Source organism: Callithrix jacchus, chromosome 6 (genome assembly GCF_049354715.1).
Source record: "Callithrix jacchus isolate 240 chromosome 6, calJac240_pri, whole genome shotgun sequence".
Taxonomy (NCBI): Eukaryota; Metazoa; Chordata; class Mammalia; order Primates; family Cebidae; genus Callithrix; species Callithrix jacchus.
The window spans coordinates 21,647,808-21,666,954 of record NC_133507.1 but is presented as its reverse complement, the minus strand read 5'-3'; the positions used below and the strand labels follow the sequence as shown (position 1 = coordinate 21,666,954).

General features: G+C 47.5%; 1 protein-coding gene across 12 annotated transcripts in view; it reads left to right on the top strand.

The window, feature by feature from the left end:
• Positions 1-19,147, top strand: part of FAM174B (family with sequence similarity 174 member B) — a 66,474-nt gene that overhangs the window by 23,772 nt on the left and 23,555 nt on the right. For 9 of the 12 annotated variants that reach the window (XR_008482027.2, XR_013518722.1, XR_004744404.3 and 6 more), the window contains one exon: positions 2,261-2,392. Coding sequence is in view for 2 of the 12 variants with exons in the window: in XM_008998361.4 (XP_008996609.1) it covers positions 2,261-2,392; positions 15,835-15,838 (136 nt within the window). In the remaining 10 variants the exon portion in view is untranslated. Of the gene's footprint in view, positions 1-2,260; positions 2,393-15,834; positions 17,841-19,147 lie in introns of those variants that run through there. The other 3 variants (XR_013518721.1, XM_008998361.4, XM_035303886.3) reach the window with 1 other exon arrangement.

Sequence of the window (19,147 nt, the reverse complement as noted above, 5' to 3'; positions counted from 1 at the left end):
TGATGAGGCTTGGGTATCATCAGACTTTACAGTTGATTATTCCCCCTCTTCCATAATCTTACGCCTTTTCTCCACCCAAGGAACCATGAGAAGGCGCACTCTGGCTTGTCTAGGTTGCTTTAGGCCAAAGACACAGTATTGAAACTTTTCATGTCAGTGACGTGACACTTTGGTAAATCATAGCAGCTAAGACAAGACCAAGTTGCTGTTGCCAAGAGATTTTTTAAAAATCTGAAAGTGAAGTTCTGTTTTTATCCATTTCAACAGCTTACTGGAGAGTTTCTCTGTGCTGAAGACAAAGAGATGTCTCATGTGTCTTTGATGTGGTCTTCACTCGGGAATAGTTTACGGTCCACGAGAAGAATGTGTAGGGAACCTGATTCTTCGGTGCCCTGTTTATGGCTTTCTGGGTTGACTGATTTCTCATAAACAGTATCAAATATTCTGAAAAAGGAGGGACACCAGCAAATACAAAGCAATTAGGAAGAAATTCAAGAGATTGGAGGAACAAACACAGAGAACCTCAATCATCACATTAAGAGTGTTATTCCCCCAGCTACTCGGGAGGCTGAGGCAGGAGAATTGCCTGAACCCAGGAGGCGGAGGTTGCGGTGAGCCGAGATCGCGCCGTTGCACTCCAGCCTGGGTAACAAGAGCGAAACTCCGTCTCAAAAAAAAAAAAAAAAAAGAGTGTTATTACCGGCGGCATCCTAGACCTTCTAGCCATGTGCTGATATGTGTCGTAACCTTTGTGCAGAGTCTTAGGCTAGAGACTGAAGTGACTTGTGTCAGCGCTTTCTCTGCAGCTCATGGTGATCCTGTACCATCCTAAAGATAAGAACATGGTGTTAGGTCTGGCATCGTGGCCCACACCTGTCATCTCAGCACTCTGAGAGGAAGGCGGGAGGATCACTTGAGTTCAGTGCAAGACCAGCCTGGGCAACATAACAAGACCTCTTCTCTACTACAGTTAGAAACAAAAATCCCAGCCAGGTGTGGTGGTGTGCACCTTTAGTCCCAGCTTTTCAGGAGGCTGAGGCAAAAGGATTGCATAAGCTCAGGAGGTGGAGGCTGCAGTGAGCTATGATTGCACCACTGCCCTCCAGCCTGGGTGATAGAATGAGACCCTGTCTTTAAAAAACAAAACAAAACAGCAAAACCAAACCAAAGCACTGTAGTGTTGTAACCATTTTCCTCATGAATCCTCATGATGGTAACAAAATTGACCTGTTTCCATAAGGCCTTGTCCTAGGGGAAATGAGGCAGCATGTTTAAGGTCTCTTTATTGTCATTCCTAATAGTGACTTTTGCCAAGACCTGCTGTGTGCAGGCCTAAGTGCATCACCTCATGCAGGGCTGCCTCACCTGCGAGGAAGGCTGTTCCTATCCAATTTGACTTGCGAGGGAATGGAAGCTCAGGGAGATGAACTGACTTGCCCCGATCACATAAGCATAGAGCAGCCCGTTTCTGACCCAGATCTCCCCTGGCTGACCCATAGGCTGGTGCCCTCAAGCGCCAGGCTGTGACAAACCCCGTCCTCATTGCACATCTCGGTCTTTGGGGACTTTTTAAAGCATGAAGTTTGCCTTTTTAAAATATTGCATTTGTGGCCGGGCTCACGCCTATAATCCCAGCACTTTGGGAGGCTGAGGTGGGTGGATCACGAGGTCAGGAGTTTGAGACCAGCCTGGCCAACATAGTGAAACCTGTCTCTACTAAAAATACAAAAAAAAAAAAAAAAAAAATTAGCTGGGCGTGGTGGCAGGTGCCTGTAATTCCAGCTACTCAGGAGTCTGAGACAGGAGAATTACTTGAACCCAAGAGGCAGAGGTTGCGGTGAGCCAAGATCATGCCATTGCACTCCAGCTCCATCGACAGTGGGAGACTCCATCTCAAAACAAACAAACAAAACAAAATATATTGCGTTTCCGTATTACGTATCTTGCTTACTGAGCTTTTAGTGCTCAATGCTCACAGTAAGTTCTGCTTTAAAGGTTCGTGAGGTTGGTCACTCACTCAAGGCCCCATGGCCATAAATGGGGCAGCAGGGTGTTAACTGAATCTCCTGGGCACAGTCTCAGCAGCCAGCCTGGAGGCAGCAGCGTGGTTTCTTTCTGTCAGATCCTCATGCTCTCAGATGGAGGAAGGAAACCTGACTTACCACCGGCTCCTAAGTTGCTCTCAGGTCCTCTGGGGCTTGGGCCCAGGGGCTCTCTCTCTCCCAGCTGCGTTCTCACCAATGTGCTTCTTCTCCTGCAGGTCGGGAAAGAGGTTAAAGAAGACCCGCAAGTATGATATCATCACCACTCCAGCCGAGCGAGTGGAAATGGCGCCGCTGAACGAGGAGGATGATGAGGATGAGGACTCCACAGTATTCGACATCAAATACAGGTACAGGGTGGGATGGAGGCCTCCTCCTTGGTCTTGGACATTGAGTTGGTGGGACCTCGAGGCCAGCTATGGTGTCCATGTGTTGTGTTTTGGTTAAGCATTGGGCCCTGGGGTGTTCTGCACATGGAGAGACCTGCTCTGATCTTGTATGAGTCCGTTTTCATGCTGCTAATAAAGACATACCTGGGACTGGGTCGTTTATAAAGGAAAGAGGTTTAATTGACTCGCAGTTCCACAGGGCTGTGGAGGCCTCACAATCATGGCAGAAGGCAAGGAGGAGCAAAGTCACATCTTATATGGATGATGGCAGGCAAGAGAGCTTGTGAAGGGGAACTTCCCCTTATAAAACCATCAGATCTTGTGAGACTTATTCACAGTCAGGACAAGAACAGCATGAGAAGACCTGTCCCCATGATTCAGTTACCTGCTGGGTTCCTCCAACAACACGTGGGAATTGTGGGAGCTACAATTCAAGTTGAGATTTGGGTGGAGACACAGACAAACCGTATTTGATCCCTTCCTAGAACACAAAGCACCCAGAAACCCAGCAGAGAAATGCCTATTTCTTTTCTCAAATGAGAACGTGAAGTCACCTTTAAAGAAGGAAAGGAGGGTTGTGCTTCAGACAACAAGCTAGTTGTCCACTGCTTGTGGGGGGTCCGGCTACTAGCTGTGTGTGCCACACACTGGGCACCCAAACAGCAACTTTTCTTTCAGCCTTGCTTACGTCAGTAGCTGAGGACGTGGGTGGTTGGGTGGATGGCATTCCTGCTTGGATGGAGTTTACCGATGAGCTCTAACAGCAGGTGTGTTTCCTAAAGGTTTTCTCTAGGAAAGTCAGAATGACTTTGTGACTTTAGGATTATAGTGTGGGTTTTCAGATCATTTTGGGATGTACTTTTAATATGTGAGCTTCTTAATGGAAGAACTGAGGATGAGCATAGTTTTGAGATGAGGTTGCAAAGACCCAGAGAAGGGGCATTGGTTGGCCAAGATCCTAGTTAGTAGTAAAAGTGGAGCAGAAATCCAGGCTGGTCCCTATCTGGGCTCCCCAATTCTGTGGCTTCTGCCTGTCTGGGAAGGCAAGCCTTCCACCGTTCCTCAGCACAGCCTTGGCCATCCTTGGCCCTTCTGCATAAAGCAGTTGTCAGGTTCAACAAGACAGTGTTTGGGATTTTGATTGGAGCTGCATTACCTGTAGATCAGTTTAGGGAGAATCAGCACTTTTACACTGACTTTTCCAATTCATGAATATGGAAGGATTTTCCATTTATTAGGGATTTAAAAAATGTCTTTCAGTACTTTCAGAAATGTATGTATACATGTTTTGTACATTTTTGTTAGATATATTCTCATAGGTGTCTTACAGTTTGATATGTATATTTTTTACTTTAAAGTACTCTTTTATTTATACTCATGTCTGAAAAAAATGACTGTATTATAATGTTTACATACATATTGGTTTTGGAAGCTGAGTTTGTTAGCGAATCATACCGAAATCTTATAAAGAACTTGAAAGCATTAAAACTGACTGGTTATGGAGAGCAGAGTGGGAGAAAAATCCCGCTAGCTATAATTTGCATTTTAGGCAAAGGGGCAGCACCCTTTGAAAAGAATCAAATCAATTAGTAATATTTATCCATACCACAGAATTATACACAGTTAGCCCTCTGTACCTGAGGATTCCACATCTGCAGGTTCAACCAACCACAAATTGAAAATATTTGGGGGTGGGCATGGTGGCTCATGCTTGTAATCTCAGCATTTTGAGAAGCTGACAAGTGCAGATCTCTTGAGCTCTGGAGTTTGAGACCAGCCTGGACCACATGGTGAAAACACAGGTTTAAAAAAAAAAAAAAATTAGTCAGGCATGCTAGTGTATTCCTGTAGCCCCGGCTACTTGGGAGGCTGAGGTGGGAGGATCACTGGGGTCTGAGAGGTGAAGGCTGCAGTGACCCGTGAGCATGCCACTGCACTCCAGCCTGGGCAACAGAGCAAGACCCTGTCTCAAAAAAAAAAAAAAGAAAGAAAGAAAATTTTAGAAAGAAGGAAAAACAATGCAACAATGAAAATAATACAAATTCAAAAAACAATACAGTATAGGAACTATTTACATTGTATTAGGCATTAGGAATATCCCGAGATGATTTAAAGTATACTAGAGAATGTGTATAGGATACATGCAGATCCTCCACCATTTGATATAAAAGACTTGAGCATCTGTGGATTTTGTCTTTGCGGGAGGTCTGGGAACCAATTCTCTGAGGATACCAAGGGATGATTGTATACATAGGAAAGTTAGCGATTGTATTGATTTTATCACTATGTCATTTCATCTGTCTCACATTCAATACAAAGTAGTAAAATATAATGTGAAGAAAACCATGTCCTCATTACTATTCGCAATCAAAAGAGCCTGCTTCCTCCTGCAGAGCGAGGCATGTTGTACAATAGGGAGCACTTAGTGGTTGCAGTGGATCAATGTACTGTTTTGATTCTGAGCCACTGAACAGCATCTCATCAATCTTTGGTGACTGAACTAACTTCATGAGAACCATGATAGATGGAACTGTTTTCGTGGTATCTCCACATCCCATGAAATAAGAGAAGACCCTAAACAAGGAAATATAGCAATCAATCTGCTCAGAAATTCTCTATATAGACTGTTTACTAGAAGGTGGGAAAAAGGGCCTTTCCCTGCATGCATAGATGTCAGTATTCCTGTGGCCTGGTTGCTGGATTGATATTGGTATAATGAAGATAAGGCACACATTAAAACTAGTGTCAGATTAAGAAACTTCCACAGCTTGTCTCTGTTCTTCAAATAATGGAGCGAGTTCCTTTTCTGGGCTGACAATGAGTACCATATTGGCATTGCTGCTGGCGGTGAAACTCACCACTAAACATAAACAATTAAATTGAACCACCTGACTTTTTAATGATCGCCACTCTAACTGGCACGAGATGGTATCTCAGTGTGGCTTTGATTTGCATTTCTCTAATGACCAGTGATAGGAACACTTTTACACTGTTGGTTGAGTGTAAATTAGTTCAACCATTGTGGAAGACAGTGTGGCGATTCCTCAAGGATCTGGAACTAGAAATACCATTTGACCCAGCAATCTCATTACTGGGTATATACCCAAAGGATATAATATAGTCATTCTACTATAAAGACACATGCACACGTATGTTTATTGTGGCACTATTCACAATAGCAAAGACTTGGAACCAACCCAAATGCCCATCGAAGATAGACTGGATAAAGAAAATGTAGCCATAAAAAAGGATGAGTTTGTGTCCTTTGCAGGGACATGGATGAACCTGAAAACTATCATTCTCAGCAAAGTAACAGAACAGAAAACCAAACAGTGCATGTTCTCACTCATAAGTGGGAGTTGAACAATGAGAACACATGGACACAGGGAGGGGAACATCACACGCTGGGGCTTGTCAGGGGATGGGAGGCTAGGGAAGGGACAGCATTAGGAGATGCACCTAATGTAGATGACCGGTTGATGCATACAGCAAACCATCAATGGCACGTGTATACCTGTGTAACAAACCTTCACGTTCTGCTCATGTACCCCAGAACTTAAAAGTATAATAAAGAAAAGAAATATTTTGAGACAATGAAAATAAGTAATATTTATTGAAAAAAAAATTTGAACCACCTGGTAGGTGTTAAAGGTAACAGACAAGTCCAAGTTTGTTTTTTGAACGTCCAGGTGAGCTTGCTGGCTGGCGCGTTGCAAGGGCAAAAGTAAGTGAGACACCTGGTTCCAAGCGTGCTCTGGGGCATTTTCAGTGGTGGCTTTAATGATGTGCATTTCATGTCCATCTGACACAGCCACAGCACAGGGCCTTTCAATTCTTGGTGGTTTTTAATACAGGAATCGTGTTAGCTCCCTGAAGCACCTTAGCAGTGTCTTCTCTGCCCCTATTCTGAGCAGAAATAAATCCCTCTGTGTTAGATTCCCGCTCCAGACCATCGCCGTATAAAGCGCCCCTCTGTCCCACTGACCAATCTCCATGCCTGGGTTTCTACTTCCGGGGCGGCCAAGTTCTCTCTGCTGCCACTTTGGGGACAGTGTCAGAAACAGATTTCTCCGCAAACTGCCACCTCACGATTCATGACTTTGTCTCTGATGTCTTTGAAAAAATATCATTTTAAAACTTTTTGTTTATGGCAGTTATTTTTTTTTAAAGATACTGATTTAAAAAAAATTCAGCAACTTTGCTAAACTTTCATTAATTCTTGTAGGATACATGTGGAATCTGGGTTTTCTGTGTAGACATGTCATCTGAGACTAAGAAGAGTCCCTGTCCCTGCTCCCAAGTCCTTAAACAGTTTCTCTCTCCTTTTGCCTTTTGGTACTCTTGGCCACAAAGTCATTGTTAAACAGAAGTGATGCCACTTCTGACACCAGGCTGGGCGAGGTGGCTCATGCCTATAATCCTCGCACTTTAGGAGGTGGAGGCTGGAGGATCACCTGAGGTCAGGAGTTGGAGACTAGCCTAATCAACATGGTGAAACCCCATCTCTACTAAAAATACAAGAAATTAGCCAGGCGTGGTGACAGGGGCCTGTAATCCCAGCTACCTGGGAGGCTGGGGCAGGAGAGTTGCTTGAATCAGGGAGGTGGAGGCTGCAGTGAGCCGAGATCTTGCCATTGCAGTGTAGCGTGGGCAATGAGAGAGAAACTCTGTCTCAAAAACAAGTGATGATAACAGGCATCCTGTCTTGTTATTGATGTCAAAGGACATGCTTTCAACATTTCACCACTTAGAGTAGTGTTTGCTGGAGAATTTTTGTGGATTTCTTCCTCCATCAGGAAGTTCCCCTCTATTCTTCATTTGCTGATGCTAAATCCTATTAGATGCTTTTCTAGCTCTATTGAGAAGTTCAGACTTTTTCCTTTAATCTGTTACAGTGGCAAATTTATATTCATTAATTTTCTTTTGTTTTGGACAGAGTCCTACTCTGTTTCCCAGGCTGGAATGCAATGGCATGATCTCAGCTCACTGCAACCTCCACCTTCTGAATTCAAGCAATTCTTGTGCATCAGCCTCCCGAGTAGCTGGGACTACAGGCGTGCACCACTCTGCCTGGCTTTTTTTTTTTTTTAACTAGAGACGTGGTTTTACCATATTGGCCAGGCTGGTCTCGAACTCCTGACCTCAGGCAATCCACCCACCTCAGGCCCCCAAAGTGCTGGGATTACAGGCATGAGCCACCATGCCCATCGATATATTCATTAATTTTCTAATATTAAATCAGCATTTCTGAGATAGAAGAGGGCATGTTGGGCTGCATTCCATTTGCTAAGGTTTTGTTTAGGGCTTTCTTGTGTCTCTGAAGGGCTGAGGTCTGACCTATCATTTTCCTATTTTGTATTATCCTTGTCAGGCTTTGGTAAAAGTTTTCTAGCCTCTTCAAATGAATTCGGGCATGCTCCTTATTTTCCTTTTCTCTGGAAGAGGGCATATCATATCGGACCCATTTGGTTCCTAAATGTTTAGTACAGCATGCTAAAACTGGCTGGGCCTGTTGCTTTCTTTGTGCAGCAATTAAAAAAAAAACTATCGATGTTTAATTCTTTGAATAGTTACAGGATAATGTAGTCTTTATTTCTTTTTTGGGTCAGTTTTGATTGGTTGATTTTTTTCTGGGATTTTTGGCCTTTTCATCTAAATTTTCAAATGTGCTGTCTTAAAGTTGTTCACAACATCCTCTTCCTTTTTTTTTGAGACGGAGTTTCGCTCTTGTTACCCAGGCTGGAGTGCAATGGCGCGATCTCGGCTCACCGCAACCTCCGCCTCCTGGGTTCAGGCAATTCTCCTGCCTCAGCCTCTCGAGTAGCTGGGATTACAGGCGTGCACCACAACGCCCAGCTAATTTTTTGTATTTTTTAGTAGAGATGGGGTTTCACCATGTTGACCAGGATGGTCTCGATCGCTTGACCTCGTGATCCACCCACCTCGGCCTCCCAAACATCCTCTTATTATCTTTTAATCTTTGTAACATGGGCAGGCATGGTCCCCTTCCCATTCTTTATTTTTATTTTCGAGACAGGGTCTCTCTCTGTTGACCAGGCTGGAGTGCAGTGGTGCGATCTCAGCCCCCTGCAGCCTTGACCCCCGGGGCTCAAGCCGTCCTCCTGACTCAGCCCCCCAAGTAGCTGGAACTGCAGGTGTGCGCCACCATGCCCAACCAATTTTTGTATTTTTTGTAGAGACGAGGTTTTGCCATGTTGCCCAGGCTGGTCTCAAACTCCTGAGCTCAGGCCATCCGCCCACCTCTGCCTCCCAAAGTGCTGGGATTACAGGATATGAGCCAATGCACCCAATATCTAATATCCAGTTTCACTTGATTTCTGCTTCCCTTCCTTAAGAAGTTTGTGCTGTTTGTGACTGAAATAAAATCGGAATGTGAATGAATTTGGAGGTGAGTCACTAGACACAACCACTACAGTCCTCAAGCCTAAAGACGATGGACTGTTTAGAAAGACTAAGTGGTACTGGCTTTTCTTATTACAGAGGTAAGCTTAAGTTGTAGGAAGTACAGATAATAAACAGGAAAGATACAATTACCTATAATCCACGACTTAACAGTAACCACTAGAGTGTGTGTGAGTACATATTTGTGGAGTTGTCTTTTTAATAGAAATAAGACTGTATTATACATGCTGTGTTGGCACATTTTTCTGCCCAAACAAGGAATCATGAGCAACTTTTTGGGTCAATAGTTGTGAAGGAGCAAAGATTTTAAGACGCTGCATGTCTGGCTTATGTTTTGTGAACTTCTTGTCTGCGTGTGGCTAATCTGTTCACATTCCAGTTTTATTTCAGAATAAATAAATTCATTCACATTCTGATTTTATTTCAGCCACAAACAGCACAAACTTCTTAAGGAAGGGAAGCAGAAATCAAGCGAAATTGGATATTAGATATTGGGTGCTTGTCTTTCCCATTTAGACATAACTGAGGCAAATGTTTTGGTTCTCTCTAGGAAACAGACTACATTGAAATCACATGAATTGTGTCTTTGGGTTATTTTGTGATTGAGTGGAAACAGGAAATTCATGTTTTTGGCATCAGGGCAGTAAGGCAGTAACCTGCCTCTTATTTCCCAGGTAGCTCTCTGATAACGTCTTGTGACTTTGAGCCTGCACCTATCAGCCAGGCTTGTTTTCTCAAGGTTTTCAGCCAGGTAGGAAATGAAGAGGAAGAAGAATACAGCCAGAATGGGGGATAAGACCTCCAGTGCCTATGGCCAGAGTTTGGGGAGGGAGGGAGGAGTTCCACAGAAATGAGTCTCTAACTCTGTACTTAAAAAGGCTGATTAGAAGGGAGAAATGATAGCTAACCGGGGTACAGGAGAGCCCTGGGATTTTGAAACAGTTCTTTCAGGAGGCGTCTGGGTTTCGGCTGCATGTGTTTTGAGCTTGGTTGGCCTAGTGTGCAGTTGTGCGGATACTCTGGGCCTCAGTGCATTCCCGGTTTATTACAGGAGGCTTTTTGTTACACCCTCTAGGTGTCCCCCAGGACGAGACAGATGCACACTCTTCCTCCCGTGTGTGTGGCAGGCAGCCTAGCAGCTGTGACAGGCGCAGCCCAAAGACACACTGCTGGGAGAACGCGCTGCTCCTGCCAGTCCTGCCTCCCAGCTGAGAGGGAGGTCCCTGTCCCCACTTCTTATGTGTGGAAAACATGTGCCCCTGTGGGTGTGTGGACGTGCATTCTAGAAATCCCTGCCTCCCACCCTGTTGTGGGTAGACTTCCTTCGGGAGTATAATTAGAAACCCACGAGATTTCCGCTGTAATGCTGAGGGCTTTGGCTGGTGTCTTGTCTTGGAAACAAAGGGCATTTTTGTGCAGTTTGCAGCATGAGGACTCTGCAGGGTAAGCAGGGAGTACGGGAAGACAGACATGGCCTGCTACCTGGGAGCTCTGAGTCCCCAGGGATGCCCTCATGGCACTCGCTAAGCCCACTCATAGCAGTGACTTCTTGCAGCTGCTGCTTCTTACTGAGGACGCCTGCATGGCTGGGCACCCTGTGCTTCCTCGGATGCGAGGGTGAGAGGCTGAACTGTTAGGAGCATCAGTAAATGGACGGCTGCTTGGGCGGTGGATATGGAAACCCTGGGCATCATGAGCTTCTGAGGCCTGGAAGGAGCCAGAGACGAGCCAGTGACTTGCAGGCTAACTGTCCCTGAAACAGCATTGGAAGCCAGCCCCAGAAGAGTCTGAATAAACCGTCAGTGCTCTTCTTTGCAGAGTGCAGACCGCATGTGATAAAAACGGGCATCTCACAGAGCATTTTTGTTTTGTTTGGAAAGCGATATTGGCAGCCTGTGGGCAGTTTTCAGTTAAGGTGTTGTGCTGAAAGCCAGGGCACTTTAACAGTTCTTGAGTCTATATCTGTGAGGATGGAGCCTATGTGAACAGGAATCCGAATCAAACAAAAAGCAAAGAGAAAGAAAAAGGAAGGAGGGAAGGACGGATGGACGGACAACACAAATAATCCTAAGTATCAATGCTTTTGCAAAAGCAAGCCATGTTTTTCAGATGTTCTTTTCTTGTGTCCCTGGATGGAAGCAGATCTTCTAGGGGCTCCTCTGACACATGGCGGTGGTGTCCCCATGCCTTTCTATCTCAGACATACTCTCAGACAGGCTGACCTCCTCCCTCTGGCTTCTCCGTCGTTCATTCCTAAGATGGCTGCATCCTCTTCCCAGGGCGTCCTTGCTGGCTGCACTGAGAGGTCAGCTGCCAGGATGCTGGACGCCACTGACAGGTGCTGGCTCAGGTGCTCCTGTGTCGAGGGCCATTTCGCTTGCCAGACAAGCTTCTTGTAAAATGTGGGCCAGATGCAAGTTGGGACATGTCACTCTCATTGTGTGGGTGGTTCTAATCCAGTGTCATCCTCAGCATGGTGGGAAATCTGAACAAGCCTGGGCTGCGGCAGCTAAATATGCCTTCCCTTCCTGCAGAGATTTTGGTGGGGGTGGTGGTCAGCATTGATTCTTTCTGATTTATCTTAATAAGGAAGCAGGAATGTCACTAGCAATTTGGCGGTTCTGGAGGATGAGAAGGGGGCTGAGAGAGGCCTCTTGGAATCTCTGCTTGTCACCTAGTGCACGTCTAGTTGGTTGATAATTCCCTTCACCTTGCGAGCAGGCCGGGTAAGCCTGGCACCGCCCTCGAGGAGCCTGTGTTGAGAGTGGGAGACAGCAGGAACGTGGCCACTTCTTTTTTTTGAGATGGAGTCTCGCTTTTGTTGCCCAGGCTGGAGTGCAGTGATGTGATCTTGGCTCACTGCAACCTCCGCCTCAGGGTTCAAGTGATTCTCTTGCCTCAGCCTCCCGAGTAGCTGGGACTACAGGTGAGTGCGCCACCACACCCTGCTAATTTTTTGTATTTTCAGTGGAGACAGGTTTCACTCTGTTAGCCAGGATGGCCTCGATCTGACCTCATGATCTGCCTGCCTCAGCCTCCCAAAGTGCTGGGATTACAGGCACGAACCACCACGCCTGGCCTTTTTCTTTTTTTTTTGGAGATGGAGTCTCACTCTGTTGCCCAGGCTGGAGTACAGTGGTGGGATCTTGACTCATTGCAACCTCCGCCTCCTGGGTTCAAGCAGTTCTCCTGCCTCAGCCTCCCAGGTAGCTGGGATTAAATGCCACCTGGCTAACTTTTGTGTTTTTAGTAGGGATGGGATTTCACCATGTTGGCCAGGCTGGTCTCGAACATCACTGACATCAAGTGATCTGCTTGCCTCAGCCTCCCGAAGTGCTGGGATTACAGGTGTGAGCCACCGTGCCCGGCCAAGCATGGCCACTTTGAAAGAGCACCTGGCAAGCATCCTTAAAGAGGAAGGAGCAGGGTCCTCAAGAAGACCAGGAAGTGAGCCCACAGTGGCTCAGCGGGCAGGGAGGAGTGAGGGCACTCCACGGAGAAGTGACAGCAGGTGCAGTTTGAACCAGCATAGGGATACCGGGTGAGCGGCAGCTTTGAGCCTCTTCCCCCAGTCTCCTTCTTGGGGGAACCCCACAGCCTTCCAGCCCAGAGATGGCCACAGGGCAACAGCTAGATGACATTGAGAGAGCCAGGACTTTACAGCCAGCCTACTCTGTAGACAGCCTGTCCCCATCCACTGTCCCTGGCGTATTGTTCCTGAGTTCCAGTCACCCCAGAGAGCCTGAAGGCCCAGCCAACTACATGGCTGAAACTTGGGGTGTGGCTCTGTCACCTTCTGGAGGGACCTGGAGAGCTAGCTGCTCCCTGTGGAGGTACCTGAAGGATTCTGTGATGAGTAGGGCTCCCTACCTTGTATACATGTGGGCGTTTCTGAAGCACACAGATGTAGACAGCAACCTGGGGGGTGAGGCCAAGGGCAGAGAACCTGATAGGGGATCCGTGCAAGATTCAGAGCAGTCCTGGAGGATACTCCTTTAGCACAGCTAAACAGAGTTTGCATCTCCACTGATTCTGCTGGCTGCTTTTCCCAGAGTCCGCCGGCTTGCTGTGGTCAGTTCTGCTCTGGTGCAGCTGTGGAGATTGGGCCCCTTCCCTCTGCTCTGATTCTTGGTCTTTGAAATCTTCACTGCTCCTCCCCAGTCCCTGTGCCCCCCACCCCTCATCCTTGACAGTGACCTTGCAGCGGGATGCAGAGGAAGGCCCGATAGTAGAGACAGACCTGGTAGGACCCTTAACTTTGGGGGTCCTCAGTTCCTTCCTCTTTGTGGTGGGGGTGAACGCTTGGGCTCTGAGGTGTCAGTTTGTGGGGTTAGCTCCCCCACTCCCAGACCCAGAGGAGGGGCCAGGGGGCCGCTGTAAGGAAGCCAGCCTCCTGCACAGCTTGGACATGTCTGCTGCGGATTTATTTTTTTCTGTTCTCTAGTCTGTTGAGTAGAGGACTTTAGTGGCTAATATGAAGACACTCTTTCTCTCTCTGCCTCTCTCTCTCTCTCTCTCTGTGAGACAGGGTCTCGCCCTGTTACCCAGGCTGGAGTGCAGTGGCAAGATCTTGGCTCACTTGTAGCCTCAACCTCCCGGGTGATCTTCCTACTCAGCCTCTTGAGTAGCTAGGACTACAGGCACAGCCCACCATGCCCAGCTAATTTTTGTAGTTTTTGTAGAGACAAGGTCTCATTATGTTGCCTAGGTTGGTCTCAAACTACCGGATTCCAGTGATCCTTCTGCCTTGGCCTCCCAAAGTGCTGGGATTACAGGCGTGACCCACCATGTCTGGCTTATGTTTCTTCTCTCTCACTCCTTTCTTTTTGAGAGATGGAGTCTCACTCTGTCGCCAGGCTAGAGGGCAATGGCATGATATCGGCTCACTGCAACCTCTGCCTCCTGGGATCAAGCAATTCTGCCTCAGCCTCCCGAGTAGTGGGGACTACAGGCATGTGCCACCATGCCCAGCTAATTTTTATATTTTTAGTAGAGACAGGGTTTCACCACGTTGGCCAGGATGGTCTCGATTTCTTGACCTTGTGATCCGCCCGCCTTGGCTTCCCAAAGTGCTGGGATTATAGGCGTGATCCATTGTGCCTGGCCTATGTTTTCTCTTTAAACAACTTTTTATTTAGAAAAAAAAAAAAAATTAAACTTAATGCCAAAATAAAAATAGTGTAGGGAATAGCCTTATACCTTTAACCCACGTTTTCCTGTTAACCTTTTTTGCCTGTTTGCTTTCTGATTGATCTGTGTATATATGTATGATATGTATGTGTGTACATACAAAAGGCTTTTACTGAACTATGGAGGGTAAGTTAAATATATCGTGACCCTTTCCTGCAAATAAGTATGTATTTCCTAAAAATAGGATGTTTACATCTTCTAGTAAGTAGCTACTTGATACTGTATTTGGTATCATATTACGACAGGAAGTTCATTATTTTTTCAATTCTATTAAATGCTTGTGATTTTTGCTTATGTGATTATAGAGTGCCCACAAGCGTCAAGAGGTGATGGTGGCAGCTTGAACTGGTCAGATTTTCTCTTTTTTTCTAATTCCCTTTAGACAATGTCTTGAGCAGATTCAGTTCTTTTTGAGTTGTGCTTTGTCTCCCAGGCTGGAGTGCAGTGGCGTAATCTCAGCTCACTGCAACCTCCGCCTCCTGGGTTCAAGTGAGTCTCATGCCTCAGCCTCCTGAAGAGCTGGGATTACAGGCATGTATCACACACCTGGCTAATTTTTGTATTTTCAGTAGAGACAGGGTTTCACCATGTTGGCCAGGCTGGTCTTGAACCCCTGACCTCAAGTGATCTGCCCATCTTCGCCTCTCAAAGTGCTGTGATTATAGGCATGAGCCACTATGCCCAGCCACAGATTCAGTTTTTAAACTTATATCTTGTACTTATGTTGTCTGAGACTATGGTGTGGACCTGGGCAGTTTAAAGGCAAGGAAACTCAGACGTGGGTTTTGTCTCACAAGCTCCCAGTCTAAGCAGGAGACCAACACTAATCAGATGCATAAACCAGGAGCCAGCAAACTGTGGCCCGTGGGTCAGATCCAGCCCCCTGCCTGTTTATATGCACAGCTCAAGGGCCAAGAATGATTTTCATATTTTAATGGTCAAAAAAGAACCAAGGGAAGAATACTATTTTATGACATGAGAAAGTTATATGCAATTTAAATTTCAGCATCTACAAATAAGGTTTTACTGGAATGCAGCCATGGCTGAGCATTTCTTGCTGTCTGTGGCTGCTGTTCCACCACAACGACAGGTTGAGGAGTTGTCACCGCCACTGTGGGACCTGCAGGGCTTAAAACAATTCCTCTCTGGGCCAGGTGCAGTGGCTCATGCCTGTAATCCCAGCACTTGGAGAGGCTGAGGCAGGTGGATCACAAGGTCAGGAGTTCGAGACCAGCCTCGTCAATATGGTGAAACCCTGTCTCTACTAAAACATATAAAAATTAGCCTGGTGTGGTCACAGGTGCCTATAGTCCCAGCTACTTGGGAGGCTGAGGCAGGAGGATCACTTGAACCCGGGAGGCAGAGGTTGCAGTGAGCCAAGATGATGCCACTGTACTCCAGCTGGGGTGACAGAGTGAGACTTTATCTCAAAAATATATGTGTGTGTGTGTGTGTGTGTGTGTCCTCTCTGGACTGTTGCAGAAAGTTTTCTAACCCCTGGTGTAAACACCCTGGAAGTGCTAGGAGGGAGGGTTATAAGGAGAAAGAGGTTGTGTTCTGTGTGGGGAGCTGGGGGAGGGGTCCTTAGTTGGGAGCTGAGGGGAACGGGAGGGGGCGGTTTGCTGGAAAAGTGGAGTGTGCCTTCAACACAAAACGCTTAAAGGTCCTGTGGCTGGGGAGTGTGGCCTTCTCAAGGGCTGAAAGGTGAGGGATGGAGATGTTAGGGCGGGGCCGGGCAGGGGCAGGGCTCTGCCAGAAGGGGCTGACTCTTGTCCTTCCCTTTCTTTTAGGTAAAACCTGTTTCCCAGCCTGTTGGCTTCCTGTGGAAAGTTGGTCAGCGGCAGCCTGGGTGTGAAGGACCTGGAAGCCCTCTGGCATGTCAGAGGTGTTGAAACCAAAACGAACGTTACATATAAAACCCGGCTCCATCGGCTCCGTCATGGGTGTTGGGCGTCTGCCCAGAGTGTCACCAGCAATCTCGTTTCCATGTCACCACAGCCGAGTTGCTTCTGCCACCCTTTGGGCGCCCCTTTAAAGTGTCCCCCACTTCTATTCCCCCCTAGAGAGGCTCTGTGCCTTGCTAAGGAGGAAAGGGTAGAAACATGTTGATTTTGAAAAAAAAATTTTTTTTTTAAAGACAATTGTTGACAATAGTAAAAGAGATCAAGAGGATGAAGAATCTAAACAAACACTGTGTATTTAGAATTTCTGACGTTTTTCTCTGCAGCGTCTACACATTGGACCCCATCTGACTCTTTGCTGTCTTTTTGGCTGGGTCAGGTCCTGGCCTCATTCTGGCATTACCTGTGTCAGAGTTTAAGGTGGGCGTGCTTAAAGCTGGTCAGCCCCTTCCAGTCCTGGACTTCTGTGGCTCCTTTTCTTCTTTCTTTCTTTCTTTCTTTCTTTCTTTCTTTCTTTCTTTCTTTCTTTCTTTCTTTCTTTCTTTCTTTCTAAGGGTTCAGCAGAAATCAGTATGGCTAGTTCACAAAGAATTTCCAGTATCAGGGAAAGCTGTGTGTGTCTGCGTGCATGTGCACGCGATGCCTGTAAAAGTTTCTCCACCGAAGGGAAAGAAAGTGCTCGGCAGCTTCTGGTTAGTAACATTCTCTGTGCTTTTTTTGTTGTTTCTCTGCTCTGTCACTGTTCTGTGTTGTTTGCCTTAGAAATGCAATTTTAAAAAACCGCGGTGGTAACTTAAATGAATGGTGATTTGGCTGGCTGGAAAAAAGCATATGTTAGGGAACTATATTTGAAGTCAGTCTAGACCGGGCTGGACTAGAAACCCACCCGGACTCAGGAGGCCCCACAGGACCCTGGGAAGGCAGAGGTTCAGGTGAAATGGCTCCCTATGAGCTGGTGAAGTGAGGACTCGCCTGTGACATTACCCGGAGATCTGTGCTCGCTTCTGCAGACAGGGCCTTGGGCTGATGTCTCAGGTTGATGGAGGCCTCGGCCTAGCGGTGTTTCCAGGCCAGCAGTGACTGGCTGTAACAAAGATACTTCTTTTCAAGTCTATTAGCAGTGCCTTCGGGACCCTGGGATCTTGCTCTCTCTGGAAAGGCGTTTTTTATTTTTAAATTTTTTTATCCCCCTGACCTTTTTTCCTGGCATTACTCCAGGGTTTATGGTGTTTGCCTGTTGATCATCCTGCTCTCTGGTTTTGGATGGGAAGTCCAGCCTTTCCCGATGTACCTCTGTCTTCAGGTTTCTCAGTTTTCTGAGATGGGTGGGGATACGTGGGAAGGGGCATGGGAGCTCTGTGGCCCGCACCTGCTGGGAAGGCAGACTGGCCTCTGCAGGAAAGCGCAGAGCCCGTGGGAAGCCCCAGGTGAGATGGCGCAGCCAGCTCACCACACACAGCATTGCCAGCCGCGGGGGCCTGCGTGTAGTCTCTGCTCCCTTTGTTTCACCTTCTTTGTAGACTTTTCTTCTCTGTTTTTGCCCATCTGTTTGCCAGAGGGGTGGGACTGGCAACAGAATAGCCGTGCCTGCTTTATCTCTCCTCTCCACGGTGTACTCAGGCCCGGGTGGTGACTCACGGGAGCCCGGGCACCTTGCAGCTGTTCACCCCTCAACCTTTGAACTGGAACTGCTGGCTCACTCGGAGTTTTCCACAACTGCAACCGAATCCCACGGACAAGCTGGATTTCTCGGCCTGACGCAGAACGCCGGGCTCCGGCTGCCAGGTGCTCGCCGCTGGTCCTGGCAGAAGTGGCGGCTGCCAAGAGTGACCTTGCAAATCCTTGCTGGAGCCTGAGTGCTCCAGGCTCTCCAATAAAAACCCTTTAGACACCAACCACGTGTACCTCGGGCTTGGATGTCTTCTGTGGTGCAGGCCGGCGAGGCCACCTTTTGTGAAGAGGGACGTGGGCCCAAGGAGGAGGGTGGGGGTGGGAGCCGGGTGGGAGGTGTCTGGATCCTGGTGATTTAGAGAAAGGTTTGGAAATGAAAAAGGCTTTGAGGAGGAGGGGCATGCATGCTGTTTTTATATCTACATGCACAATTGCCGGCTCACTGGCTCATTTGCTGGAAGCTGGCTCCTTGGCTAGGACATACTGAGTCCTGATTGTTTCTGGAGAATCTTGGGGCATCTCTAGAGAAGATAGAATCAATCACATAAAAAGCTGCTAGCGTATTACTGCCTCATACCTGGCTTGCTTTGCGCTTTCTGTGGGTGAGCTGGGGATGCCTCTGGGCCAGGGTTCACAGCAAGGTGAGCAAAAGCCACAGGAAAAGCCCATTCACTGCTGTTCCAACTGGTGCCCTTGGATGTCACCAAGAAGCTGGGGGTGTGGTCTGTGTCCCTCCTCCGCGAGGAACTACTCCTGTGCCTGGTCTTCTCTACCACCAGTGCAGTGACTGGGGTTCTCCAGGGTAGCTCTTTCTCCAAACATTCTCATGGGAAGCCAGCCCTGGAGAGTGGGTTTCTCCATTCTCTTAGTCTTCTCAGAGAGTGTCTTCCACTGGGCACCCCCCGTAAGCTTGGCTTGTTCAGACGCCTGGGGACAAGCCAGCCTGACAGGGAGCGGTATGTTCTAGCGTCTGCAGCAGTCTCTGCATGGCGGAGGGTCAGCTGGTGCTGCCACTTGCCTTTTGGTTTTGAAGATTCTGTTGAGGCTCCATCCCCACCTTGCCCTCTTCTGCAAAACCTGTCTCCCCTGCAGTGCTGTGGAACACCTTGGGAAGCCAGTCAGAGTCATAGCATCAAAGCCCCTCCCTCTGCTGCCTCCCTCTTGAGTTGTATGGTTATTCTTACACCATGTGGGGATGGGGGATGCTTTATGAGGACACGGCACATTATCCTCAAAGGGCCCTTGATGCAGTCATGAGTTTGTGTTCCATGCTTGTCCCCTTTGGTGAGATTCTTGGGTGTTGGAATCATTTTAAGGGAATCGGGAAATTACCCAGAACAGGGTCTACAGGAGAAGAGGGATGGGGGTGCATCAGTGACCCAAACCTGCTGCTAAGATTTGGCAGCTGAAGCCATTTAAAGAGACTGGCAGCCAGGCATGGTGGCTCACGCCTGTAACCCCAGCACTTTGGGAGGCTGAGGTGGGTGGATCACCTGAGGTCAGGAGTTTGAAACCAGCCTGGCCAACATGG